General features: G+C 41.1%; 1 protein-coding gene across 1 annotated transcript in view; it reads right to left on the reverse strand.

The window, feature by feature from the left end:
• The window catches only part of LOC144752822 (uncharacterized), a 104,250-nt gene extending 84,728 nt beyond the window's left edge, over nt 1-19,522 (reverse strand). Inside the window, exon 1 of the mRNA XM_078640670.1 lies at nt 19,400-19,522. Within this exon, the coding sequence (XP_078496796.1) occupies nt 19,400-19,522 (123 nt within the window). The remainder of the gene's footprint in view (nt 1-19,399) is intronic.
• Between the last annotated feature and the right edge of the window lie 2,230 nt (nt 19,523-21,752).

Below are 21,752 nucleotides of genomic sequence, written 5' to 3' on the forward strand. Positions count from 1 at the left end.
CTTGGATCCCCCCGATCCCCATGCACCCAACGATTAATTGTCACGAGTTGTGATGTCCAGTAGTATGACCTAAGGTCAGGCAATGGAATTCCCCTGTCATACCATCCCGCCGATAATTTCTGGAGTACTATACCCGGTGCCCGTCCATCCTACAACAGGGTATGCACTGTGCTGTCAATATTTGAGAAGTAGGCATCAGGGATTCTTTACGGAGTATTTTGTAATGCATACAGAAAGGGAGGAAACGCCTACATTTTGAAAAGAGCTGCTCGTCCCATGGGGGTCAATGGGAGGTAAGCCAATGTTTAACATCCGCTCGGAAACGCGTAAAGTGTCCTAGTTTGCCTCGTGAAAACGACTGAGGTCCAGCGTGATATAGATTCCTAAATAACGGAAGCCCTCTGAAGCCACAGGGATATCATAACTCCATACAGAATTTAAAAATAATAAGGAAGTGCCAGAACGTAAAGGGAAACAAGGCTAATTTACTACCTGCAGGATTCAGCCATTTGATCCTTTGTAGTAGCTCCGAGAGCACAGTTATGGGCCTTTAGGAAAAGTGCTATGCTAAGTACACCTTCTACCTTAGATACCAGCTGATATGCAGCAAATGGCCCTTCCCCCACATCTACAAAAGCTCTTGTATTTAATATGTGGAATACAGGAGATAAAACAAAACAAAATCCTGAAACTCTGCTCTCCAGCATTAGCCAGTGCCACAAGAATGTTGTAATTATATGGCTGCAGCGTTTTTCACATAATTATAGATCTTCTGCATTTTCCCCATAATCCACCATATGCTGTATAAGCTGTAAATGTTACCAACCAATACAATTATTTCCAGCTCAAATGGTTCAAAAGTTACCAAAAATGCAGCGACATGTGTTGCTGTGCAGTGGAAGGCCCTTTGCAAAGGTTGACTGGTCACCTTTCTGTTGTTTATTGTTATATTTGGGTGTTAAACTGGCACCAATAGGCTGTAACCAATGCCCAGACAGTGTGAAAATGACAAAATAATGTAGTAATACTATACAAAATGTGGTGCATTACGTCACTTAATTTTGCTTTTCTTGCCTCATAATTTACTCAACCCTGATGCATAACTTGTCCTTTACCTGCCGAATAATCCCAGTGGCCCTGGCCATACCTCAGTAAAACTATCCATATTCCTGTGCTTTTATTGACAAGCTAGAAGGGGTGGGTAGCAACACAGAGAATGGGGGCATGATTGTGTGGGAGGAAGCAGCGCATAGGTAGTGAGCTGGCCAACAAATGCCCTCCTGTGGAGTGCTGAATCGAAAATAAAAAAATAGTTGCATAAATGTGAGCAGTGGAAGGATACAATTCAGCCAATCAAAAGGATTGTAAAATGGCTATTCACCAGGGGTGGGGCAAACACAAGAAGATAAAGGCAAGCCATTGAATAAGAAACAAGCAAATGAGAGGGACAATAAAGTCAAACAATAGTAAGCAATGGACGGGCTTTAAGCCCACTGTACGTTAACAGTAGGACTTCCGCAGCAAAGCTGCTTTCTCTGTCTATTAGATGAGACCTAACAATAGCACATCTTTAGTTTTTCTTCGAAATGGAGATTGCTCTCAGTATTTGAATACTGGTGTGGCTACAACAGATACAACATGCTGGAAGTCCATGAATAGTGCGCTGGGCCACACTTTGCATTTGATATTACTGAACTAAATCCCTCATATGGATGCTGTCACTGACGACACAGGTAGCCTTTATTCCTTTAATCCTGTTAACACTGACAGTTACCCCTTGTTACTTTGTCACCTTTTTCACCAACTCAAGTTTTGAATCTTCTTGCCCAAATTAAATCAGGCAATCTGCTTGATCCATGCCCTCCCAAAATTATACTTCAGGCATTTGAAATCATTTCAGAACAACTTATCGTCATTTTCAACCAGATGTTCTCCTTGGGTATCTTCCCTACTAAATGGAAACGGGCTTCTGTTCTTCTGCTGTTGAAAAAGTACAACTTAGACAGTGCAGAACCTAATAACTATTGTCCCATCTCAACATGCCTTTCCCTGCCAAAATTGTCGAAAAGGCTATAAATGCCAAACTTTCCTCATTCATTGCAAATCATGGCCTGCTTGATCATACCCAGTTCAGATTCAGAAGCCACCATAGCTCCGAATCTGCACTGATCACTGCATCTGATCAAATCCGGCATGCCGTTGATGCTGAAGGGAAGGCACCTTTCATCTTATTAGACCACTCAGCAGAGATTTGACATGGTCACCACAACATTCTTCTGGACCGTCTCGCAACTATATTGATCAATGGATGCTGAAATCTTTTCCCACTGATCGTTAGCAGTTCGTCACCCTTGAAGATTTTAACTCCCCCACTTTCACTCTAATCTGCGGCATTCCTCGGGGATCATCCTTAAGCCCTACCCTTTTCATGTGTATGTCACCCCACTTTCCAACTTGATTAGGTCCTCTGGGTTCTCCGTAGTGTCCTACGCCAATGACAATCAAATTGCCATATCTATAGCCAGCAATCCTGATGACACATCATTCTCTTTCATGAGTGTCTGCTAAATGTCAATAATTGGATGTCTTCAAACTATCTAAAGCTCAACTCTAATAACAGTGAAGTTTTGCTCTTCGGCAGAAACACCACCTTCTAGTCCCCATGATGTTGGCTGCAAGAAGTAGCCTCTCTTCCCACACTGACCAACAGGTGAAAAACCTAGGACACAATAATGCATTACCTCTTCAAAATTCTAATCCTGCAAAATGTTGCCGCTCGCCTTATTTTAGGCAATCCCAATCAGTTTCTTCATCACTAAATCATCTGCACGGGCTTCCGGTCAAGAAGCAAATCGATTTCAAAGCCTTATGCATTGCCTTCAAAGCAGTTCGTGTCATAGGCCCTGAGTTCTTCAGACAGAATTTCCATTGGTACTCCCCCCAGACACCTTCGGTCTTCCTCAGCCCACAATCTCATTGTACCCAAATTCAAAAGGGCCAACTGGGGTGGCAGAAGCTTCATTGCTGGAACAATCAGACTGTCAATCAATCAATCAATCAATCATTTGTAAAGCGCACTACATACCCACGAGGGTCTCAAGGGGCTGGGGAGGGGGTGCTACTGATCGAACAGCCAGGTCTTGAGTATCCTCCTGAAGGTCTGTGGAACTTAAAAGGGAAACTGAATTTTTAGCCTTCAGGAAAGCACTTAAAACCTGGTAATTTATTCATTAATTGGCTCTTTGTTTTCTCTTCAGCGGTTACCTTCAAGAGACTAGCGCCTAGACACGGTTGGGTAGTGAGTGCGCTTTATACATTTTATTTTCATTTCACGACACTACACCGGAATAACAATTATCGGATACAATTTCAGGCATATGAGCCAATGTTACAATTGCAAACGGCTTCAGTTTTTCATCTAAATTTCACGGCTTTTTTCTTGACTCTTTAAAAGCTAGAATGTTTGTGTACCCAAGTGACCTTTTTTTTGTAATTTCACTTTTAGAATGCTGAATAACATCGCTTTTTTATTGCTTTGTGAGCCTCCAAGACAAGTTATATGTTTGCACGTTCAGAGTATTTCGTTATTGCAACTCTTCAACTCTTGCACCAGTGATATCTCTAACTGCCCCCACTTACTGGGAAAGATTCAGCTGTTTTGCTGCAAGGCCAGACTGTAGTTGTTGCCAGTGGGTGATATTGGAGGGGCACAACGTGCCCATACTTTTTTAATTTAAGGAAATCAGTTCCCTTACTTTCTGTGAAAAGATAACCATTGCATGACTAGTTAATTCCAAGACCTAAAATGCTTCAGCTGCAGTGTAACGCAGTCTACTGTGCAATGAAACCGAAGGACAGCTGAACAAGCCTTCTTGCCAGGGTGCCTGCTTGACTGAAAGAAATGCAAATTTGCACAACGGGCCAGTCTGCAAATGTAAAGGGATCTCCGGATGCCCGTATTGGCTTTAATTAATGGAATCACTTGACACTTCCTGATGACAGAGATTTATTATGTTGATTTTGGAAAGGAGTTACCAGCTGAGCTGTGAAGTGTATGATTTTTAAAGGCCTGTAACACAGGCCCCTGCTACGCCCCTAACTATTCTCCACTGCTCCAGCTAGGATTCAATTCTGTGTCTCTCTGGTTATAGACACAGACCTCTATTAGGGGTTTGATAATCTTTGATAGTGCATTTCACATTGATTAACTTAACTTGTAATTATTTGACATTTATTTAAGCTTAGTGTTATTGTATATGTACATACATGAACGTGAAAGACCGAAAAAAGTTACAGAATATTTTGTCTTTTTAGCCGCCCCTTTGACCCCACGCCCCCACGCTTATTCGCCCTACCCCCAGAGTGCACTGCATCATAGTTCCCTTACTGCTTTTGAAATGCACTTCGATCGCTGATTGTTGCAAAAGGTTTCCGACACCAAATATCAATAATTGCCTGTAATGCTCCTAAACGGGAATGTAAGAATTAGGCATTGGCTGAATGAATGGATACATGAGTGCATGACGGATGGCTGAATACCTATAGTACTAAATCAATAAAAAAGTCATTTCAGTTATAAGCCATACCTATTGGCATTGTCAATTGTTTTATCTCTGTGTGATTTGGGCACTTTCGAAATGTGAAGAACTCTTAAATTAAGTAATAGTTTATTTTAAAGACAATTTGCTTGCAGTTTTCATTTTGTAGTTGCCCCATAAGTTTATTTTATTTTATCTTATCTTTGTCGTCGTAATTGTTCACTTTATGTCTTTATATTACACTAGCAGCCCGCCCCAGCGTTGCCTGGGGCAGAAGGGGGCTGGGGGCTGCATTTTTTGGCCGTGGCAGAAGGGGGCTGGGGGCAGCATGTGGTGGAGCGAGCAGAGGTAGGTGTGATGTACCTCACGACCCCCGCAGCCCCGACACCCTGCGCTGGCAGATTGCTCCTCCACCCTGCTCGGCTCCGTTCTCGGCCGCCCTCAGCCCTCAGCCGGTCAGCTCTGCTCCGCTCCCCTGCGCTCGAAGTGCTGCAGCTGACGGGACTCCTCCTTCTCCTTCTTGCCGTCAGAACACGGATACGTTCACGGACAAGGACCACCTCCCGCCCCCCTCCCGCCCCCGCTCCCGCCCCGACATTTTCCGTGTTTGTAAATGCCTTACCTGATCCGCTGCTCCTCACATCACCGCCGCACCATGTCCCGTCATCACGCACGTCGCGGGCAGCGCGTCGCGGCCAGCGCTATGTCGCGGCCAGCGCTACGTCGCGGCCAGCGCTACGTCGCGGCCGGCGCTTCTTTCAGGGGACTACTTTGTTTTTAAAGTTAATTTTTTTAATTTACTTTTTATTTTTTATTTTATGTTGCCTATGTCCATCTACACACCCTGACATTTTCAAGGATGTATCGGGTGTGTAGATTGGCGCTGTGGTTCCCGAGTTTACCTGGCTCAAAGGTGAGAGTTCTCTCTTTATAATAGTAGTATAGATATAGATTGAATACAGTAACTGGGAGAACGAATCCAAAAGCGCCTCGGCCCTACGTCTTCTTTGAGTGGTAGGGCTCGTATGCGTCTAAATGTAGTACATTATGAACTGATTTTCAAAGAACAAGGCCTTTTTCTTCGTCAATGAGGTGGAAACGTATTAACGCGCTCTTTGTCGGCGAATAACTTATATACAAATGCAGGCCCTCTGTGGTGACTCACATACTTCCTGACAAACACCATTGTGACTAAACATTGGCGGGGGTCATAGGCCGCGCGCCATTGTGGCCCGTGCACCGAGAGTTCATTGTAAGCGCCCCCTCAAGGACGTTCTTCTAAACAAGTCAAAAGGCGGCAGGATGTAGAGCGGAAATTGTTGCGCCCGAGATGTATTCAATCTACAAAGGCCTCGCCTCGGTGGATGGCACTTACTGTACAATCACTTAGCCTTGAGCTTCTAGAAGCAATACAATGTCATCTGTTAATTCCACAGTTCCTCATATCAATAATTATAAACCAGTGAACTGAGTGAAACAGTAATTATCTGATGATAGAAGAGTTGCAAGAATATTGTAGATAGGATGGTTTCTGACATGTTTAGGAGAAGTAAAAATACTCCTCACCAAATAAGTTAACTTGTGGCATTTATTGTTGGGGCGAAACAAATCCCTTTTAACCACATATTAGTGATCTTTGCAGCATTTGTTTTCAACCCCACTGTTTGTGCAGTTTAGTATTGCATCTTCAAACACGTTGCATGAGCGCCTTCAAGGATTGTTATTGTCTGCAGTGGCCAGGAATCCATACATTTCTATTCCGGCTACAGAAGATGTATTTTGGGTTAGAACTAGAAGTTCGATTCATGCATTCTCCAAATACAGCATGCCAAACCAATGCAGTGTCTGTCATTCAGTTGCTGCCACAAGTCGGTACCTTTCATACAACCCCCGCCAATAGGACAAGGCATAGACTGAAATGCAACAGACAATTGTGGAAATATACACCAGCCACGTTTCTAAACAGTTTTAAATGTGTGTGTCAGATCTTATTACGTTGTTTATGTACTTTTTATGTTATTTACTCTATGGTAATCAAAATGGACTATTATGCTGATGACGCACAATTCTGCCTGAATGTCTTTTCTGCTCCTGACATCCAGTACCTCAAACACTCCTTGCACTTCACCCAGACTTGGATGTCCGACACCGACCTGAAGATCAGCACCACAAAGACAAAAGTATTGCTAATCGTCAAGAACAACAAGCAACGACTAGACCAAACCTTCCTCAACTGCATTAACTTGCATGGATTCGAACCCAAACTTTCATACTGTAACAAGACGTGCGGATTCACCCTGGAAGAACACATTCTCCAAAAACCTAAGCTGGCCTCACACTAGCTTTCTCTGCTAAAGAAAATAAATCTGTTACTCTCAAAAAACAACGCCCTGTTGCATGGCCTCCCTGAATTACACTGGCACACCATAAGAAGCTCCTACAAGCCTCAACATCCTTCATCAAAAACCAGATAAAAATATGACCACTTCACCGCACCCCTAAGAACTCTACTGGCATCCGCTGCTGGCATCACTATGTTGACAACCAGCTATGTCATCCACATATAGTATTCTAAAAGAGAGTGACAGTAAATTATAGAGCTGTTTTTCACTAAAAGGTTCTGAGTGACATCAAATAGACAGCAAGGACGAAGCTTAACTTGTTTGTGATGTTACTCAGAACACTGAGGTGAAAAACATCCCCGTCATTCACTTTTTACTTATCTATGATTTTATTTTATGTATGGCCCTCCAATTTATCTCCTGCTACTTTCAACTGCTATGCTAGGGCACAGGTGTAATGAGGAATCATAATACCATGACCTGCCTGTCCAACATGTACAAAAAGTAAGCCTGGGCGGTGTCCGCACAGTTTTACTCCGCGAATTTACTGCGGAGCCGCGTTCGGGGGAACAAGGATGTTACGATTGCTGTAACTCGAGGCATTGGGCCAGAGCTACCCCCAACGTTTGGAGGCTCATGAGGCATTGTACCAAGAACAAGAAGTTATTTGCATATTGGCAGAGAACTTCAATGAATTTGTAGGCACATTATAGTACTACATCTCCACTCTTTTGTAAATACACTCTTTTTTACTTAAGAAAACGTGAGTAAGGTGGGGTGTGGTGCACCCTGTCCTGAAGAAGGAGTTGATCTCCGAAACATGTCGATGCACCCAAGAGGCGATATGCTTAATATCACATAATCACCTCAATCTGCACCCTTTTTAACAGTACCAGCCCGGGGGCTCATTAAAATAGTTCTGACCTACCCCACGAGCCAGGCACTTTTTAAACATTCACTTACTCACACTACCCCACCACATACTCACACCCAACCCTCACATGCACCACGCATAGTCTGCATTTTCAGTGCTCCCGCGTAGTCGTAGGTCGCAGCACGCCGCATCCCGTAGAGGGGTGCGAAGACCCCAATGATGAAGCATGACACCAAGGGTCCTTTTGGTGTGTGAGGGGTATTTTAAAAACACTATGTGCTCCCCACCACAGTAGGGAACACATCCCCCATACTGGTGGATTCTTACTGTTTATTTATATTACCTGGGAGAAGGAATCCACCCCCTATCTCTCTCTCTCCCCCCTTGTTATTTATATTACTCCGCGAAGTGGCAGAAAAACTCCATCGCAGTCCGTGGAGTTCTGTCAGTGGCGGAGTCTGTTAAGTCGCACTGCTTGCACTGATTTTTAGCACCAGGAGTTTGTCCAGCGCTGTAAAATCAACGCAAACATCACTACGCATCGCGCTAGAGGGTGTTGCTGCTTTCTGCCGCTCAAGTAGACATTCTACTCCAGTGGCAGCTTCCTCAACGTGAATGGCAGATTTCCCAACGCTAGTGGTCGTGACCTGCAGTGACTGCCACAGTGAGAAATCTTGCCAGGTGGTCTAGCGTGTTGTTTTTTCTCGTATGCGCTCGCAAACGTACTGATGGCGAGCTGCTTGAATTAAAAAACTCTGCTCTCGTAACTTGCGGAGTTTTCGGAACTCTGCACGGAGCACATAGTTGGCAAAACTCCACGAACTCTGCCGGCGGAGCAGAATTCTTCACCTACCCCTAACAAAAATACCTGGCTTCCTTGCAACCCCTTCCTTCTTTCCCTCTCTGCATGCCTCCTGAAGCTCTGCCCTCTGGCTCTCCGTTATATCAGAAATCCAGTGCGGCACTAACTGGCTAACTATGCTGCATCATAGTAGTGAATAACTATATTTAGAATCCAGTAGTTATGCTTGCGAGTTTCAATGAGAGCCACTGATAAGCTAACTATCTTGTCTGGCTCCCACTGCTCACGGAACCAGGAGAGACCATAACAGAAAATCAAGGTAATTGGGCTCCATCTGTGTGGTTAGGTTCTGTAACAACATTCTTGTATCCCGCGGACGATCTAAACCCTGCTCCAATTTCATAAAGAGCTGAAGACCCAGCACTTTAAAATATACTGCATTTCAACACAATAACATTCCACTTCTACTCTTAAAACCCAGCTTCTCCACCAATCTCCCATTGACTGTATCGCTTGCTTTGACCCTGTAAAGTAAATGTAATGTAAAGTGATACTTGTATAGCGCACTACTCACCCGCAAGGGTCTCAAGGCGCTTGTACGAATACCGCTGTGGAACCCATCCTGGCTTTCCCTGTGAGGCGTCCACTCCTGGGCACCCCCAAGGTGGAGGCCAGGCATCCTTAGCGTTGTGGGGGCCGTTGTGGAGATTAAGCAAGCTATTGTCCAGAGTTGCAGAGTGGGACTCCATGATTGGAATAGGCACCGAGGAGAGAATTATCAGGTCCGTGGAATTTTGAGCCCAAGACCCGCCGAGGCGGGGAATTGAACCCTGGTCCCGGGCTAGACCTCTGCATCAGGGTCTGCCGCTCTAACCATTGAGCCACACTTCTCCAAAGTGGTCCGCTGCCTTTCAGGTACATTTTGTTGTACACTTGAAGCTATACTTTGTGTGATTATAATAATAATAATAATAATAATGTGTTTTTAAATTCTGGATATAAAGGATGTTGCTACTAACTATTTAAATAGTATATATGTTGTTCTTGCAAATAAATAAAACATACTAACAAACATGCCACCAGTAGTCCAAGAGGAGGTATTCAGACAAAATATTGAGTGAGAAATACTGAGTTTTTGATATCATGACACAGAAATATCATGTGCAACAATATCGCTTATAAAAATATTATTATTTTTTAAGGTAAGAAATATCGTTTTTTAAGTTTCTTTATGTGTTTAAATAATATTTTATTTGTAGATGTTTTATATTGTATGTATTAATTCTCATTAATGTTTTTAAATATAGTTTGTAATTTTAAATAATTTATATTTTTAATTTATTTGTAAAATAGTAATTTATAATGTCGTAGCAGATTGTGAGGTTTGTAGGGGTAAAGGGTGCGAAGTTAATTAAGTATAATTAATGAAAATATATTTTTTAATTAATATTAATCATTTATTTGATAATTAAGTATGTAAATTGTGTAAATTATATTTCTTTAAGTTAAAGTTTAGGTGTGGGATGTTGAGTTTGTAGGGATTTATTGTGGGAAGTGAGTTAAATAATAATTTATTAATTGTTTATTATCAATATATTATTAAATAATTAATTGTTAATTAAGTATGTAAATTGCGTAAATATTATAATTTTTTTACTTTAGATATTAGTTGCAAGTGGATGGGTGTGTAGGGGCATAGGGTGGGAAGTTAATTAAATAATTATTAATTCATTAATTGCTAAATAATTATGTAAATAGTGTAATTAATATAGTTTTTTAATGTACATTTTAGGTATGGGTTGTTGGGCTTGTAGGGTATAGGGTGGGAAGCTAATTAAAAAATAATCGATAAAATATGAATGATTTATTTATAATTACTTTTTTAATTGTTGATTATGCATATTGTGTGATGATATTTTTTCAATTTTAATATGTTAAATGTGTGTTGCTTGTTATGTGGACTATAGTGTGGGAATGTATTGAAATAATTATTAAATAACTTTTTTCTTCCATTAATTATTTAAAACATGTATAATTATTTAAATTGTTTAATTTTTGTAAATATATATATTTAATTTTATGTTAATAGTGTTATAATTTTATGAATCTAATACTTGTGTTAAAATAAGGTATATGTTTGAAGTGAAGTACTTTCTCTACTGTTGCACCGACTGGAGTGGGGATAGTAAATTCTACCCCTCCTGAGTACAGCGCTTTCCCTACTGGTGTATATACTGGATTGGAAATAGTACATTTTACCCCTACTGAGTCCAACGCTTTCCCTTCTGTTGGACCAACTGGAGTGGGAATAGTACATTTTACCCCTCCTGAATCCAGCGCTTTCTCTACTGTTGCACAAACCGGAGAGAGAATAGTATTTGTTTTATTTGTAGAATTCTATTTATATTATATTATATTTTTAAAATTATATTATTGTTATGTTTCTGTGTATTCAGAATTATATATTTATATATATTTTAATTAGTAATGTTTGAAATAAGTAAATTATTTTTAATAAAGTGTATTTTTTATATTGTTAAATTTTTTATGTTTAATTACATTTGTATCTGTGTGTGTATATATATATGTATAAAAGCGAGGTAACAAAATGGTGGGAACACAAGTCCCTCTCGAAATATGTGGAAGCGGAACGCATACCAAGAGGAATGAGGATTCTTTTAGCCCCCAGTTATCAGGAACCCAACCCTTAGATGTTACGTGAATGGGGGGAAATTAATTTGCACGCATCCATGAATCTAGTTAAAATACTAATTAAATACGCTGATATTGACCGTCATGCCCTGCTTGAAGAAATTGCGAACATTGAGGAGGCATTGAGCAAGTTAGAACCGAATGACTTTATCACAAAAACAAGAAAAGACATTCAGGAGAGGCTAAATAATCAAGAAGAGATAATTAAATTGCTCAAGCAGTTCAAATTTGCAAGAGATAAGAAAGACTATGAAGAGGGTCGTATCTATACATTTGCGCGGAAATATGAAAAAGCAAGAAAATCAAAATTCTGTATTAAGCCAAATGCAGCGACAGAAATTCAGGCTCAAAGCCACAGAAATGCAGAAGAAGCAACACTATCAGGGGCTGAAGGAGAATCACTTACAAGTGAAACAACATCTGAAAGTGGCAGCACATGCAGTCTGGGTGAGACCAGCAATATGAGAAGGCTGGACCTTGGGGAGGAGGTCGATTTTTTAGTCATAGACCGCCGCCAAACGCTGAGACCACGGAACCAACAGCAACAACAAAAAGCAAACGAACAATCAAAAGAAGAGAAAGGTGCAAAAAGAGAAAACGCAAAGCCAAAGAAACGAAATTATTGGCACAAAAAGTAGATGAAAATACCATAAGCAACCTCTCACCAGTAACACGATCGGAGGCAGAAAAACAATTGTTATCCCTAGTACTGTCGTTTTGCCCGGGGAGTGACTTTAACTATACTAGCACTAGGGTGGATGTCTTTTTTTTATCCGCAAATTGAAATTGAAGAAATTCTTTGCTATTAAAGAAAGTCTAAAAGAATCGCAACAGAAAAAAAACATTACTGATCATACCACCAAGTCATTACAGGTATCTGACATTCAAATGCTGCAAACAATGCATGAACTAGTCGACGAGGAAGAAAATGATGCCAGAATAACCGACATGTCAACATCCCAAGATATATTAAGGAATGCCAATATCAGACAACAAGGAGCAGGTAGCAGCCCTTTTAAATTGAAATCAACGTTTGTACCCACTATGCCTAAGGACGCCATAGATATCTATCATGAATGTGTCACTAATGAAATAAAGAAACTAAATTACCAAATCAAACATAAAAGACGATCAAGAACACATCAAGAAAAACTGTATACCAACTTAATGAAAAAACATAGGGGTCGATTATGATGGCGGTGAATCCGCATCCTCTGGGCCAGTGGAAGCCACCGCCGGCCTGGAGGATGCGGATTCACCGCCGCGGTCCTTGAAAACACCCACCGCCAGATTATGATGGCGGGGGGATCAGCGGCAGACAGCAGGTCCGTCCGCCGCTGATCCGCGGGGTGTGGACCACAATATGGTGGCGGTGTCTGCAAGACACCGCCAGCCATATTATGATGTGTACGGAGACATTCTTTTCCGCGGCGGATATTTCGCCGTGGAAAAGCATGTGGACCTTTGCTTCTGGGGGCCCCTTGAGGGCCCCCAGGGTGTTGGGGGGTAGGGGGTGCCTGCCGCTTTGTGCATGCACATGCAAAGCATACATTTTTAACTATGCGGCGGGTGCTGCTTTAAGCAGCAACCGCCGCAATGTTAAATATACAGGATGTGACCGCCAGGGTGGCGGTCACATCCTAATTCCTATGGAGGGAACGCTGCTACCCCTGCGGACGGTCCCTCCACCTCGGGGGTGGCGGACGGACGCAGGTCCGTCCGCCATCCTAATCGACACCTAAGTGACAACCAGGAAATAGTGGTGACTAAGTCTGACAAAGGCGGTAATATAGTGATCTGGCCACATTGTGATTATAATACTGAGGCATACAGACATCTAAATGATTTGGAATGCTATGCAAAATCAAGTTATTCACAATACAAACAAGCCCAAGAAGCATTAAAGAAACGACTTGCACGATGGAAAATGGAGGGTATGATATCAAATGAGGAACATAAGTATTTAAAGGTGGATTTCCCTATAGTTCCAAGACTACATTTTATCCCCAAAATATCTGCAATCGGAAGCATGGGCGAACATGTGACTACGTGGATTATTTTTTACAGAACTTTGTCAAAAAACTTCCAACATATATTAAGGACACTGGAGACTTTCTAACCAAGCTACAAAAAGTCAAATGGGCAGAAGACGTTTTATTTATAGCACTAGACATCGAATTGCTATATACTAGCATCCAACACAAAGATGGTCTAAAAGCTGTGAAAGAATTTCTAGAGACTAGACCAGCGGAATGTTACAATCACAATAAGCTATTGATAGAACTTACTGCTTGGCGTCTGAGTAACAATTTCTTTGCCTTTAATAATGACATGTATGTACAAAGGAGGGGCATTGCTATGGGGGCCCGCTTCTCTCCCAGCTATGCGTGTCTTCACGTAGGCTGATGGGAGGAGCAGGTCCTCAAACGCACACACTCCGTTGAGTATGAGAACCATATACAACACTGGTTCAGGTTCATTGTCTGGAAAGGAGATGTTAAAAGTGCTTCAGATTGTATTTAGAAGATAAACAAGAATACAGTCAATCTGAAATTTACCTCCCAGATCAGCAATGCCAGCATAGACTTTTTTGATGTTAGGGTGTTTGTGAAAGAAGGACAAATTGCTACCACACTACACAGAAAAGGCACTGCTGGGAATGCAACACTACACGCCAGTAGTGCGCACCCCAAACACCTTATAGACAGCATCCCCTATGGAGAATTACTGAGACTTAAAATAATCTGTACCAATATAGATGACTTTACCACATGTTGTGAAGAGGCTTTGGATAGATTCAGAAAGAGGGGATATGAGGAAAGAAGATTACAGGAAGCAGTAAGCAAAGTTAACAAGAAATCTAGAGAATCTCTTCTTCCTAAACCCACGGAAGAAGGGGAATCTATAGAGGAAGAGCCACCAAGGCTTATCACCACATACAACAGACAAGAGAGGAAAATCAGGTCAATTATTAAGCGTAACTGGACGATAATAATGACAGATGGTGTACTAGCCCCTACTCTTCCTGATCATCCGCCCATTACATTCAGAAAAGGGCCATCTATGCGCACGCAGTTAGTTAAGAGCAGTCCAGAATTAAAGACCCCAGGCAGTTGGTTGACAACCAGACAAGGATTTTTTAAATGCACCTCGTGCCGGGCGTGCACATTTGGGACAAATACATCTGAATATCTAACCCCATTTAGTCCCACTGCCATTAAGATAAAGGGGACTTTTGGCTGCAGAATATGCTGTATACATTCTAACATGCACCTGTGGTTTAAGATATGTGGGAAGCACTAAGCTATAGGTGCATGTCAGAATCTTACACCATCTCCGTGCTATTGTGAATAATGACCCTGTGTACCCAGTGGCAAGGCATTTCAAGGCAGAACACAACAATGATCTTAACTGTCTACGATACTATGTCATCAAAGCTGAACCAAAATTGCGTAGAGGTGGAGATAAAGAGAAAATGTTAAGTAAACTTGAATCCACCACCATTTTGGAATTAGACAGTAAGATGCCTAATGGCCTCAATAACACTGAGGACTTCCATTACTTTTTATGAAACTTGGATTAATCCCCTGTCTTTCATGCTGCCAAGGCCCCGAACTGAGTTATTTATTTATTTACATGATGTCCTACCTAGAGCAATCTATTACCTTGCTGACAAATTGCATTTTTGCATTTATGCAGATTATGAAATGATAAACACGCTTCTTTGCACTGTAATTATTTATTCATTTTATACACTATGTTTGTAATTGGTTTTTACATATATTTTTGAAATTGTACAAAAAAATAATAAATTAGATTAGGTAGCACTTGCACTTTTTTTTTAGAGTAACACAAAATCACTATAAAATTTAATTAATGCCTCAATATTTTGGCATGGTTGCGAATTTATTAGTCTGAATTATAATAGGGTCCAGCCCGGTGTAACCTCAAACAGATTAGAGTGAAATCGTGGCCAATCAACCTAATTACACAAAAACAACATTGCGATTTTGCACAGGCGTTTATTATTACTATGGTTTTAAATCTATATTTATACATGGTTTTAACTCTGGAAGTACATCCCCAGTTTTTTTTAAAAAGAGTATAATATGTATATTATCAAATGTAAATTATATATCTTTTTAAACACATATTTATTTACGTAATTTATATATTTATGTGAATATTTATTAAACGCATGTCACAATATCCAAACAAGTATTTTACAGTGATATTAAGGATTTGTGTATGTATAATATTGGAACAAAAACAGCAAAAAACAGACTATAACAACTATGTATACTATTATGGTGATAAGTATTTTTTCAGTGTTTACCAATCACGTGGTGTAGCAATGTAAACTTGAAAATGGCGAACAGCCTCTAAGTTGTATGTTTGAGCAAGGACTGGTGAAGTCTGAAACGTGTCACTGAGGAGAAAATAAACATCTGAGCCATACCTTCCTGTGGTCCGTGTCTCTCTTACCCTGCGAGGGGCAAGCTGGAGAGTTGTTTTGGTGTGGATGTATGTATATATATATTTATATATCACGATATGAGCAGAACTCCTTCTGAAAACCTTGGCCCGTGGGGAGGTGGTACGTGATACCGGCGGAGCCTGCCGGTCAATAATACCATATAAAAGTTCAAAGTACAACGAATGCTCAGGAAATGCCACCAAGTAAAGGTTTAATGGTCCAGTTGTGGACCAATAAACCTTTACTTTGTGGCATTTCCTGAGTGTGCGTTGTACTTTGAACTTTTGTGTGATATATATATATATATATACACACACACACGCACACACACACAGACATATATATGTATATGTGTATTTATAGATATGTGTGTGTTTGTTAAAATAAGTATATATTTATATATTTTTTATATTAGTTAAATATATGTAATTTATGTGCTATTACTGATATGTGCTAATATATAATGTTTACTATTTTGTAACTATATATGTCTTTAAAAAAGCCATATTTTTGTATATATTTTTCGATATTAGTTAAAACAATATTGTAAACTTTGGGGATGACCCTGAAGAAAGGGCCAAGTCCAACATAAAATGGGCAGATGCTGAACTGCACTGGAACTGGTAAACTTTACAGAGAGGGTGCTGGCCTGTAGCATCTGTTCATTAAAATCACAAGGTTACTGAAAAATCTTGGTGTTGATACCACTGATTTTAGCAACCTTTAAAAATCCCTTCTGCAACAGAGTATGGGGTAAGGCCTCATGATTCTAAATTATAGTGATAGCTTTAATTTCTAATTTAAACTCCACTATCAATTTACTACAAGTCGTGCACCTCCGAACACAGTCTTGTCACCTCACTCACCACACATAATTAACTATAACTTGCCACGCTTCCATGCAATGTGTTTACAAAAATGATGTAATTTCAGGTGTCATAAGTGTTGTTTTGAATTCTACAATTTTCCATGTTATTAGTCAATCAAATATGCAAGGGTGCAACCAGCGCATGGAGAAGGGGTGAGTTGTAGTTAAAGTAGTGTGGTGAGTGAGGTAACAAGACTGTGTACGGAGGTGCGTGACTTATAGTAAATTCAAGGTGGTGACTTTGGGCCAGATGTAGGTAGCCAAATACCGGTCGGTAACGGCCGATTTCGGCCGTTACCGACCGGTATTTGGCTTTTGAGATGTAGGTGGCTATATTTTACAGAATCGGTAAATTTACCGAATCGGTAAATTTACCGATTCTGTAAAATACCGAATTGGTAATTTTACCGATTCAGAAAATCCATATGTAGGTGGGACTCTTCTGAGTCCCAAAGGCCCTACAAATTCGGTATTTTAACACCCAATCCAATTGGGTGTTAAAATACCGATTTCAGGTGTGCATGCACATGTGTGCATGCACACCTAGCCATGTGACAGACAGACATGCCCTTAGGGCATGTCTGTGTGCCACATGGCGCACATGCCTATTTGTGGGGTGCCAGAGGGTGTCAAAGTGACACCCCCTGCACCCTTGCAAAATTCAGTATTTACCGATTCTGTAATTACAGAATCGGTATTGCCCATTGATTCCTATGGGCTTCACAGCCCATAGGAATCAATAGGAAATACCGATTCGGTATTTCCAGATTCGGTAAATACCGAATCTTAACGATTCGGTATTTCCACATCTGGAAAAACTTACATCTCCCCCCTTCATATTTACCACTTCTTAAATACCGAATCGGTAAAATTCGGTATTTAAGAAGTGGTAAATAAGTACTACCTACATCTGGCCCTTTGTGAAGTAAAAAACACAGCTGTGTAAAGTACTGGAAGGTTCACCCGGAGTTTTGTTTAGTAATACTTGCAATGGTTTGTTTTAAATCTAGATTTAGGGACTAAGGGCCAGATGTAGGTGGCCATTTACCGGCCGGTAACGGCCGATTTCGGCCGTTACCGACCGGTAAATGGGTTTTTGGGATGTAGAGGGCCAATTTTACCGATTCGGTAAATTTACCGAATCGGTAAATTTACCGAATCGGTAAAATACCGAATCGGTATTTTTACCGATTCGGTAACTTCTAGATGTAGGTGGGACTCTTCTGAGTCCCAAAGGCCTTTCAGATTCGGTATTTTACCACCCAATCCAATTGGGTGGTAAAATACCGAATCCAGGTGTGCTTGCACACCTATGCCATGTGACAGACAGACATGGCCTTAGGGCATGTCTGTGTGCCACATGGCACACATGCCTGTATTTGGGGTGCTAGAGGGTGTCAAAGTGACACCCCCTGCACCCTTGCTGGAATCGGTATTTACCGATTCTGTAAATACCGATTCGTTAATGCCCATTGATTCCTATGGGCTTCAATGCCCATAGGAATCAATGGGCATTACCGAATCGGTATTTACAGAATCATACCTACATCCCCCCCCCCTCTATTTTACCACTTCTTAAATACCGAATCGGTAAAATTCGGTATTTAAGAAGTGGTAAAATAAAATTACCTACATCTAGGCCATAGTTTGGCCCTTTTTTCATCAGTAGCGCTGAAACATTTTTAGCATGGGGGTGCTGATATCAATGTTACATTTCTGAATTCAAAGGGATTGTGAAAAATCCTAACTTCACACAAAGTGTGGCAAATGTATTCACCAGGAGAGTTGTAAGGGTGTAGTATATAGTTGACTGGGCATTTTGGAGCACACTGAGGCAAATATAGTGTCTTCAGTGCGACCCTTCCTCTTTAATGGTACGCCAGAGGACTATTTAAGCAAGGCAGCCCGAGTAACATGAAATTTGTAGTTCCAGAGCATAACTCACGGAGAACAGAGCAGTGGTGGCATGAGTGCTAAGTAAGCGTCACTAAAAAACGTCAAATGTGGGAGATGCAGTTTTCCACTGCATTCTAGCAAAAAGTTGTTCTCTCTCTTTGTAAGTAAAGTGTTGCCATGAAGGGAGATCCCTGTGTACTGTAAGGGCACGATTTGTCCATAACTAAGGGGCTAATTCAGAGTTTGACGGACAAGTTACTGTGTTACAAGCTTGATGGATATCCTGTCCAACTCACTACAAGTGCCTTAGGATATAATGCATTTTTGTTAAGGTGGATGGGATATACGGCACATTTTCGATGGAGTAACCCATCCTCCAAAATCTAAAACAAATCATAAGTCACTTATAAACCAGTATCTCATAAATAAATGCAGTGCCTGCTGGATAATGCAGTTCTTTACTAAGTACACTAGTGGAACGTAAGGGATATTTAATTTTATGTACTGTTGCGTATGATCTCCTAATATGCCACTTGATATGATGTAACTTGACCGGCTCCCAAATTCAGAATTCTAGATATTCACTTACAAGTTCTACTAAATATTTCCCTTTAGGAAACATCAGCTGCTATATAGTCTCAAGAGGCTCATTTTGGGCCAGATATCTACCAGTGTCTGCCATTGTCGTTGCTAAAGAAGCCTATCCAGTGTTTGTTTCTTTCAAATTTTTAAAACTTCTTGTGTCACAATCTTGGACTGAAGCTATACTGAGGTTCAGGAGCTATATCGATAATCAACAAACATTAAAAACTGAATGTAAAGTTGTATGAAATATTACACAATTACAGGTTGCTAACACTGTAAAAAGTTCTTTAAATGGGTATACTCACTGCTTCTCTGTTTGCCGGCAAGTCCAGCGCACTCCATCGGTCACTTCTCAGGGTCCGGCTGCTAGCGCACACCAATAGGCACAGTAGTACCCCAAGGAGAGTCAGCCGCCATATTGGATTCATCTCGTTTCAGTTTTCTGTCTACGGGACAATAAAAGAGCATACTATCACCTTGAGGGAATCGAAGGATTGTAAACCAGTAAACAAGCTCAGAATATAGAGCTGTGTCAGACTGCTGCTTATATTCAGTGGTTGTTACTGCACATGATCTATCAGGAGAGCTGAACCAGAGTGATCCAGGTGTGTGATTTGGCCTAAGGTGTCTTGAAAAGAATTAACATGCAATTGACGTAACAGATGACTTATGAAAATATTATAGGTCTCTATCGAATTCAGTAGCTCTAAAAAGTTCATTCTTTGTGGCTATGTGTAATGCATCATTGCACTGAATGATTTATTAAAATGTATATGAGTTAAACTTAAAAGAATGCCCCGAGTAAGTAAAGAACCTATTATATATATGGTATGCACTATATTTGGTATGCACTATACAAATGTTTAACCCCTTCCATGCTGATGACGGCCCCCGTCCATCATGCATCACGGTGGGCGTGTGCTGATGATGGCTGGGGGCCGTCATGATCCCGCCCACTCTTTAAAACGGCCGCACAGCGCGAAAATTCGCCGCGCATGCAAGGGGTTAATATTACTACAAAAGAGGCGACATTAACATAAATTACTGAGATTCTGTCCATACTCTCTGTAATAATTTCGAGATACTTTTAGTTTGGAAGATATGGAAAATGAGACAAAGGGCTTGATTTAGATTTCAACTGACAGGTTCTCCATAACAGATGACGGATATCCCGCCCACCGATATATAAATCCCATAATATACTATGGGATTTATATTTCGGCGGACGGGATGTTCGTCACCGTTGTGACAGAGCAACCCGTCCGCCGAGATGTAAATCAAGCCCAGAGGCCATCTCACCTTCAGGAAACCTCAAGACCTGGCTCTTCAAGCAGTAGCAGCCGCCCTCCAGCGCCTTGAGAACCTCACGGGTGAGCAGCGCGCTCTATAAATGTCAATGATTGATTGATTGATTGATTGATTGATTGATTGATTGAGAGACTTAAGTGATTTTTCAGGGATCACAAAATTTGGCCAGGGGGGAAGCAAAGGTGTGAACCTGTCTTCTCCTCTGTCTAGTTTCACATAAAAAAGAAAAGCTTTGCATATCATTGTTTTCAAGAGTTAAAACACAGCAATCTAAATTTGATTCAATCTCAAACGATGAGAAAGCAGAAAGGAGAATGGATGTCTACCACATGACAATAAAGAAACTCGACAAACTTTCAGTGGAGGGATATGAATTGCGGCCTCACATTTAATCAAGCAATTAAAGTGAGCAAGCCTAATTGTTTTGGAAACAAGCTTTAACAAAGACAATGATGCTCGAGGACACAATGAATTAACGAGTGTTGATGGCCCAAGCCTGTAGATGCAGAGGCTGCAGTCAGAAATGAGCCTCAGTGGGCCCAGGCAGCAATGAACATTAATGATCCTAAGCACTAGGAGCCCCAATAACACCAGGCTGTAATGATTCTCAATGATCTGAAGCAATAATGATCACCAATGGCCCCAGGCGATAATAAGGGTCAGTAGCCCCAGGTAGTAATGAGCTTCAATGGCCCCAAGCTGCAATGAATACCAATATATATATCCCAGTGCTATACTTATCATTAATGGCTCAGGTACTATTAAGTATTAATGGCACAAAAAGGTACCAGGCAGAGTGAGCCCTGTATTGGTGAGTGGAGCACAGATGTGTCCGAAGACGATCACTCAGTGTTCATCCAAGAAGAGTGTTGCGGCAGTTCTGAAGCAAAAGAGCACCCTTGAATAGGGGTGCCCTACTACTGGGCTTCACCTCCTAGAGCAGAGGCCACCTGGGTATGTAATATGATCCCATTTTGCGCCTGCAGAAATCGGACAAGTGCCTGTTTTGAATGAAATTGCACTGTGAGAAGCATGCAGTGGTGGTTGATGCACTGAGTTTCTGCGCTATGCTATTTGGATTACTGAGTTAGCGTATGCACTGTGCGATTGTGATGATATTGGGTGATTGACACTCTCACGCACCTGTAATTCAGAACAGGATCTTGATGCAGGTGCTGAGCAACAGCCACTGGTGTGGACTTTGCCTATGCTGTGAGTAGAATTAGAGAGGATGCTGCCATTGACAATATATGCATGAAAAAAAAGAATGTATGCCATAAATTACAGTTACAATCAATCAATGTCTGATGGCATGCTTTTGACCGTTTCACTGTATAGGTTGTAATTATT

Source organism: Lissotriton helveticus, chromosome 5_1, assembly GCF_964261635.1.
Source record: "Lissotriton helveticus chromosome 5_1, aLisHel1.1, whole genome shotgun sequence".
Lineage (NCBI taxonomy): Eukaryota > Metazoa > Chordata > Amphibia > Caudata > Salamandridae > Lissotriton > Lissotriton helveticus.